An 8,613-nucleotide genomic window follows, 5' to 3' on the forward strand; every position below is an offset into this window, starting at 1 on the left:
AATTGCTTTGTTTGTTTGTTGGGGTTTAACGTCCGAGCAGCAATATTTCAGCTATATTCAGACGATTTTTGAATTGCAATTTTCTTCCGAATAAACATGTTTTTGTTTGAAATACTCAGTTTATAGTTGTCTTTTACTCTTGAAATTGTTTTTGTTGTCTACAACGTGATATTCACAACCTTTCGGATCAGTCCATGCATTTTTGTTTCGTATAAGGAGAATTCAAAATATGGTGAGTATGCCCCCCTCCCCCCCCCCCAAAAAAAAAAAGAAAAAGAGGAACCCCTCACACCACTGTGCAGGCTGTAGCTGGCACTAAAAAACAAAACGCAGCCTGTTGAACCGTGTTTATTTGACGACCAATGAGGACATGCACCCAATTTATGTTGGACACAATTTTCATGGGGGATAAACTAAGCACTTTTGACACAATTTTGCTGCAATTTCTAAGAAAACCCAACTTCAAGCGACAATCAGTTCTAATTTTTGACAACAACTTTTGAAATAATCTTAGTTTTTCAAATTATATAATGATTGCCAAAAAATACACTATTTCAAGAACTCACGAATTAAATAATTTATAAATTTTGAAAAGGATTTACCTATATTTAACCTTTTGTTTGTGACAACGGTCACGGTTTGTGAAGGTACGAGAGAGGGGACGAGATGTCATCTAAACTTGCTTGTTTACGGTTACACTCCCCTTTGCCTGTGATACCCACCAAAACAACATTGCATGCTCGAAAAACAAGAAAGATAAGGTAAATTATGCAGAGTTTATCAAATTTTACAATTCGAATAGCTTAACGAATCATTTCTTAAAAGCCTGTTTTTCTTTTTGGATCACCTGTACTTAGCGGTCGCATTACATGTATATAAGTCCGAACTTTGATAACCTAGAATGGGCTAGATGAATATTCAAAATCTTTCTAGCTATTAACATAAGGGAACATGTCTATTATGGGGAAAATCAGTGAATTTATTGGTAGCACTTTTGACCTAAAATAAACATGCCTTAATTCTGTTAATATTTGATATCAATGTATGTTTGTTATGGCTCTGATTTCTGAGGCCTGGGGTACTCCAGTAGTGCTAGAGGTTGTCTGGGAAGCTATTTTCTGACTTGTTGTCATCCTACCCTCTATCATCTGACATGTTGAAAGCCATCGCAAATGTGAATAATTAGCTAAGCATGTGATTTAAAATATTTTAAGTCTTTTATTTACATAATGGTAGTTTTACCTACCAGAAATCAGGCAATAAAATCCTAATTTTTTTGTTAAATACCTAGAAAACATTTGTAATGAAGACAGTTATCAAAGTGGCCAGCCATTTTGAATTAGATCACTAATTTTATGAAATACAAAACAAACTTAAAGTTATTAAAACAAATTCATTGGTTAATTTAATTTGTTTGTTTCTGAAATTTTAAAATCTGTAATTTTATCAACCAGAAAGAGTAATCAAGGGAACCAAGATTATAGTGGTAATCAAAAGAATATAATCTAGGGACAAAGACCAAACATGGAAAACAGACATACACTATAAAGAACATATTTTTAGGCTAGAAACCACTAATTCCACTTCCCATAGGCTTCTATCCTAATTTCACAATATTCATTGGCTTCTCTGGACTTTACCTTAACTCTAACCTGCAGAGGACTATACATCAGCATGATTCTACATATGTCAGCTCACAATCCTCAGAATGGCATGTGGGGTTAGCAGACTTGCAGTGCAGTACTGGTCACTGGAAGTGAAGGGTCTATAAATACATGTAGCATGGGAAATCCCAGTGTTTTCACAAGATAGGGGTGTATTTAGAAATCATTATGGAGATTAGGCTTCACGTCTCAAGAATCAAAATGTACCTCTAAAATGTACAGAAATATTTTTTCCTTTCAGAAACTGTTTAAATTTTTAAAATAAAATGAGAACTTTTTTCACAGCGCTATGAGGAACAGGGGTAATTTCTGTGTAGGACTATTTTGTGTATGTTCCAAATGCTCATTGGTTGAATTGGTGGTCTATAACCTAAAGTAACTAAAATCATACATACAAAGTAACAAAAGCAAATGAGGAACTGGAAATACACATTCAAAAAGCTAAAAACTAAATGTGAAGTTCATTTAAACTGCTTTTACTAAAGATTTCCAGGATTGCTGGATTTTCTAATAAGGTAGGTCATTTGTTTTTCTTCAGTTTATTCACCTTCTCCTGTTTTATGCTAAAGAAACTGCATAAAATGTTTTAAATGGTAAATATTTTACTATAATTCTGCCGATTTCAAAGAACGTCAGAAAGAGCGGTATGCAATATGGCGCTCGGAAGTATGAAGTTGGGGTAGGGAGGAACGGAATTCCAACCTCTTATGTTGTAGGAGTAAGGCCAGGGGTGCTGAGGCTTATGGTGATGCATGTATAATGATTCATGAATACTGGAATCATGTCAATATGCCTACAAACCAGTTCGCTGTGGGTTGTTTCGCCTTGATATGAAATATGTGTTAAACATTGTAGATTCCTGTATAAGGGGGTAAATGTCATAATTACAAAATACATGTCCATGTATATAATAAAGGAAACAAACCATGGACTGATAGTATTTACATTATCATATATAAATTTCTATATCGATTTTTTTCTTATCAAGCATATGCACAAAGAAAATGGCTATTTAACGAGAATTAAAAATACGACAAAAAAGGATTTCTGAAAATCAAAATGCCAAATAACTAAGTTCCTGCATGTAATTTATCTGTTTTGCAATTAAATTAAATGAATAAACAAGCATGGCTTTACTGTTGGTTCAGTATTAATTTATGATATTTTATAAGATTTAAAAAGTTATAGTAAATTTTTTCGTTATTACAAATTATAATTGAATTAACATTTATTAAATAAATGATTAAAAGTAATTAAACTTCTTGCAAAACTGAATTAAAAATATGATAAAATTTTGGAAAAAAATCATTCCAATTGTAAATGATGAGTTGCAAATGACAATGGAAATTCAAACGAAACTTTTAAGGTGAAGTAGTATAGACTAAACAACCTGAGGCGAACAGGAAAGTGGGCGAAATGACTCTGTAGCCACAGTAGGTGAACAGGTTTCATGACGAAATGATCCAGATTCATGAATACTTACTGTGTGTACCAATCATTGTTCTTGATTTATATGCTCTTTATGGCCCTGTAACTACTCCAGATCATAATTTTAATGTTTTTTGGGGACAATTTTGTCTTTAGGTGAATGTTGTTAAAACTACATGTAGTTAATCAATTTGGTGTCCCCATTGTATTGCTTGGTTGACTGTTTATTGACAATATGTCTTAATGACTATTAAACATCTGTGTCAATTTGATGTCTACATTTGTATGTTTTCATAAGATAATTATTTTTGTAATTTATAAGAAATCAGTGGTACACAATGAATTAAGTGACTGTTTAAAATACCATTTCCAGAAATTCCATTACAATTGTAGCAATAATATAGAACAAATAATTATTAATATATACAGTATTGAGGTTCCACACATTTGTTGTAGTTCAAGTATCTGTGGTTCAGCATTAAATTCATTATGAGACAAGTGCAACATTCTAAACATTTCATACATGTATTTTTAGGTTTTTCTTCAAAAGAAAAATTTTCATTTCTGAATTATGGACAGAATTTTTGCTTATTCATATTTTAGAGGCCTATATTTGTACTAACATGTTCATGCAAAAGTTATATAGAGCATAATTGACATTCCGTTCCTGTAAGTGCAGGGAAAAAAATATGAAAACTTCATAAAAAATCATCTAATGTTATAATGGTTATAACACATAAAAATGTCACATTTGACGTTTTGTTTTTCATTTTTTCATGTAATGTTTGTGCATGGCTTAAATTTTACAGATGGCTAAAAGTATCAGAAGTAAACAGAGAAGAAAAATGAGAGCTATAAAGAGAGAAAGTTATGCAAAGAAAGAGTTAGACATGTTAAAGAAAGTTGTGGCCACCAGGACTGTTGCTGAAGACAAAGAAATGAAGGAGGAACCACGCATAAAAAATGATGGAAGTAAGACATGTTTAAGAAAGTTTAATTCCAGGGTTATTTTACCCCACTCATTAGATTGGGGCAGTATTGCCTTGTTTGTCCGTTCATCCGACTTTTACTGTATCTGTAATAGATTTCTTAATTTTTATTTGAGGGAATGTGTTTATGATTATGTATTTGATATGTTGCTCTTGTGTGATGACCAGTACAATTTGCCATTTCGATGACATTCTTTGTGTGATGACCAGTACAATTTGCCATGTCCATCAGATTCTTTGTGTGATGACCAGTACAATTTGCCATGTCCATGACATTCTTTGTGTGATGACCAGTACAATTTGCCATGTCCATGAGAGTCTTTGTGTGATGACCAGTACAATTTGCCATGTCCATCAGATTCTTTGTGTGATGACCAGTACAATTTGCCATGTCCATCAAATTCTTTGTGTGATGACCAGTACAATTTGCCGTGTCCATGAGAGTCTTGGTGTGATGACCAGTACAATTTGCCATGTCCATCAGATTCTTTGTGTGATGACCAGTACAATTTGCCGTGTCCATGAGAGTCTTGGTGTGATGACCAGTACAATTTGCCATGTCCATCAGATTCTTTGTGTGATGACCAGTACAATTTGCCATGTCCATGACATTCTTTGTGTGATGACCAGTACAATTTGGCATGTCCATCAGATTCTTTGTTTGATGACAAGTACAATATGCCATGTCCATGACATTCTTTGTGTGATGACCAGTACAATTTGCCATGTCCATCAAATTCTTTGTGTGATGACCAGTACAATTTGCCATGTCCATGAGAGTCTTTGTGTGATGACCAGTACAATTTGCCATGTCCATCAGATTCTTTTTGTGTTGACCAGTACAATATGCCATGTCCATCAGATTCTTTGTGTGATGACCAGTACAATTTGCCATGTCCATCAGATTTTTTGTGTGATGACCAGTACAATTTGCCATGTCCATGAGAGTCTTTGTGTGATGACCAGTACAATTTGCTATGTCCATGAGAGTCTTTGCTTATCTACTGCCAGTTTAACTTATGACAGAGTAATTTTTTAAGTGATGCAATGCTTAGATATTATAGTGGTATAATGTGCTTGCGTGATGTCTTTCATCATATCTCCCCTTTTTCTGTTCCTTTAGAATTCTTAGAGTCTTGGAAAAGCTGTATTTATTGTCTCTTTGCACTCTGTTCTTCCCATTTTCTCATTCTGTAGGGCCACAACATGTCACATGTACTTTTATGACTCAATACATTAGATTTATTGAAGTTTTGTAGTGATTTGACATCATTTGTACTTGATCTCTAAATTTTTTACATTACCAATTTTACAAAAGTTATAGAATGTTTTTGTGCAAATTGAAATTTAACCAATGACAGGGGTCAGAGGGCAATACATGTATACATGTAACATCTGAAAAAAATTGATGTAGTGCAAGATGAGTTTAGAAGTGAAGATGAAAGCTAGCAATTAAAAGAACTGTTTTGAGGTCCATAAATATAGCTTGTTTGTTTGTTTGTTTGTTTGTTGGGGTTTAACGTCCGAGCAGCAATATTTCAGCTATATTCAGACAATGAACATGAAATGGATGATAAAATGAACATGAAATGAAAAAAGAGGATGGGTCACAAGGATAATAGGGTCGACAAATTTTGATTGCCACTGGAAAAAGGGGGATGGGTAAGGTCGGGCAATTTAGCCTCCTGTGGCGGAGCGCAAAGGTTCCTACTCCTATCGAATACCACAGCAGGGTTCTTTAACGTGCGAGGAACGTGGCATTTTTCCCAACACGGTGCACCACTATGGTTTGCGGTCAGGTTTTCCGTATTATAGCCTGACAACCCCAGCATGTAACACGCCAGGGGTACCCCATTCCACCACCTGGGGCACACATCCCAGTTGCTCTGTGGGCAGAGCGCCTAGCCCCCGGCTAGGTTTCTGAGCACTGTTTAGTCGCCTTTTACGACAAGCTTAGCGCTGCTGCAGGCCTATTCTTTTAACACCCGGACCTGCACGGGGTCATAAATATAGCATGTTTACTTTTAATTTAACCTGTTACATCATATCAAATTTTGTAGTCTAATATGTCCGAATTAATTATATCAATTATGTTTTAACAGTGGATGTGGATGCAGCACCAGGAATGAAATTCAACAAGAAGACAAAACTAAATGAGCATGGAAATTACCCTGTGTGGATGAATTCTAGACAGATTAAAAAACAACGAAAGAAAAACAAAGTTGGAAAAAGAAAGAATAAAAAATGATTTGTAAATTTTGTTGTAATGTCCTTATGTTTCGGTATCATTAAAAAAAAATGAGAATGGAAATGGTGAATATGTGACTGTCAAAGAGACAATAACCCCACTGAGATGAAGAATGTCTGCTCAAAAATCTTCAATGAATAATAAAGAAACCCTCACACCTCAGGGTAGGCATCAAAATAACATTATACATAGGTACAGCGACATAGTAACCCCTATAAACTCCATCTACATAAAAGTATACTGGATGTAAAAACGAAACAGTACATACAGAGGCCAGAAATTCCTGACTTTCGACAGATGCAAAAAATGTGGCAGGGTTAAAGTAATTTGGTATGATCACAATTTTCCCCCTTTTTAAATTGGCCACTTTAGATAAAATATTACACAATTAAACAGCATAAAAATTAGTTCATCTATAATATATTTACTATGGTCTACCACCTATAATTTGTTTATGATTTTTTACAAGAACCCCTTTTAAAATGAAGTAAAATAACTCAGATTGAACAAGAAGAAAAAACTAAAAACCAAAAAAACAACAATAACTGCTTCAAAGCCAAAGCCAACACAGGAAACTTACTGTTAATGAACAATCTAAATTCTACTGGAAACTGGGTTAGATGCACTTGCAAGGTATGCATTCTCTGCTGCTTCAGAATTCTGCAAAACCATTGACCTTTCATTCACTTTTGGTATGACTTGGGCTGAACTTACATCTTGAGAAATTTATAAATAATTCATTAAAGTTTCATTGAAATTGCTGCAATGGTTTTGAGTTATAGTCTGAAAACATAAAATCATCCTATTTTTGTAAGAAGAAACTTCCACAACACTGATTTACCTTCATATGTCCCATCTAGACAGATTGGGGTATAGAAATGGATGATCCAAATGGTTCAAATTTATTTTTAGTGGTGTATCCTAAAAGCATAGTGTCTCTTAATTGGCCAACAGATCTTTATTTTTTAATCTGGCAGAACCTTGCAGTCTGACAGATGATAATAGGCACATCTTAGCAAACATGTTAATACTCCCACGTTAGGAGGGGGAGACTCACAAGAAAACAATGAAAACTTGGAACCTCCACATAAAAAAGTTTTGTGGTAAGTTTTTGGTTAAGATTACACATGTTTTCTGCGAAAAATACTACATAAAAAAAATTGCTTTAACGTAAAAATTTCAAAAATTGGTCAAAGACAGAAGTGGCAGAATTTCATTAAACAGGAATTACATGTAGATGTTTGACTAGCCAGAACCTGATGCTGGATACCAAATAACAACAGTAGTTGCTGGGAAAAGTGTTACGAAATTAGTTTCCACATCCGCCATTTACGGCAAAACCTGCCTAAACCGAATCCTTTTTGGACTTCAAAATCGGTTCTGTTTGGTCAGCTGTTTAGTTTACTAAGGTTAGAAAGGCATTTAAATCGGTATCTAGGACAATGAAAAGTGTCTGGTTTAGATAAGTGTTTAGTTTACCAATGTTAGAAATGCATTCAAATTGGTATCTAGGAACAATGAAAAGTGTCTGGTTTAGACAGGTGTTTAGTTTATCAAGGTTAGAAATGCATTCAAATTGGTTTCTAGGAACGATGAAATATATCTGGTTTAGATAGGTTTTCTGATTACTGTAAAAGTACTTTAATTCATTGGATACCAATTTTCGTGGATTAGGGAAGAAACACAAGTTCTTGAATTCGTGGTGAGATTTTTTAGTATACACTTCAACTGAAATCTCTTTTTGGTTTGGAACTAACTTCAGTGGTTTTGCCTTCCAACGAAAACCAGGAAAATTGGTACCCAGCGAACAATAGAACTTCCACAGTACTCAGGGTTCAGTTTAGACAGGTTTCACTGTAATAAGAAATGATCATGAATGATCATATTATATCAGATGGTATACTGAGAAGAAATAAAAATTTTGCAGGATACAGCTTGGTACAACTATGAGAGTTGAATCCTGAACATTTGGGACTTGTATGGACACAGTATTCAAACATAATTCAGCTCTGTAATTAAATGTTTTACAGAATATAAGATTCTGGACCAAAGAAAAAAGGTCAAAGAACTTGGACAAAAGAAATAAGAATTTTATATTAATTTTTTTTTATTTGTTCCCCCTTTTTCAGATAGTCACAATTTATCTATATATAAATTTTGAATTTGATCATCAGCCCTGGTTTAAGAATAATTACCCTTTGAACTTGTAATTTGTTAAGTTTTTAAAGGATTTTCAGCATGTACATGTATATAAATACTAACTGACCATAGTTTAGTAATGACA

The 8,613-nt window shown here is 34.0% G+C and overlaps 1 protein-coding gene across 2 annotated transcripts; it reads left to right on the plus strand.

Annotated features, from left to right (window-relative positions):
* The first annotated feature begins 674 nt into the window (after positions 1-674).
* LOC148602412 (protein LLP homolog) lies at positions 675-6,337 on the plus strand. 2 transcript variants are annotated; one of them, XM_088552970.1, is made up of 3 exons: positions 675-761; positions 3,902-4,064; positions 6,184-6,337. In XM_088552970.1, the coding sequence occupies exons 2-3, from the start codon at positions 3,902-3,904 to the stop codon at positions 6,327-6,329; spliced, it is 309 nt and encodes a 102-aa protein (XP_088409096.1). In that variant the 5' UTR covers positions 675-761; the 3' UTR covers positions 6,330-6,337. The 2 variants fall into 2 exon arrangements, with proteins under 2 accessions (XP_088409096.1, XP_088409097.1); XM_088552971.1 differs by lacking the exon at positions 675-761 and adding an exon at positions 2,150-2,179.
* The last annotated feature ends 2,276 nt before the right edge of the window (positions 6,338-8,613 follow it).

The sequence above is a fragment of the Perna viridis genome, chromosome 11 (assembly GCF_037379345.1).
Source record: "Perna viridis isolate PV_CMFRI_1.1 ecotype Kerala chromosome 11, ASM3737934v1, whole genome shotgun sequence".
Classification (NCBI taxonomy): Eukaryota; Metazoa; Mollusca; class Bivalvia; order Mytilida; family Mytilidae; genus Perna; species Perna viridis.

Bases quoted from the DNA above. Each gene is read 5' to 3' on its own strand.
- LOC148602412 (XM_088552970.1), top strand. From the start codon at position 3,902: ATGGCTAAAAGTATCAGAAGTAAACAGAGAAGAAAAATGAGAGCTATA. The intron at 4,065-6,183 runs GTAAGACATGTT...ATGTTTTAACAG, and splicing joins ACGCATAAAAAATGATGGAA to TGGATGTGGATGCAGCACCA.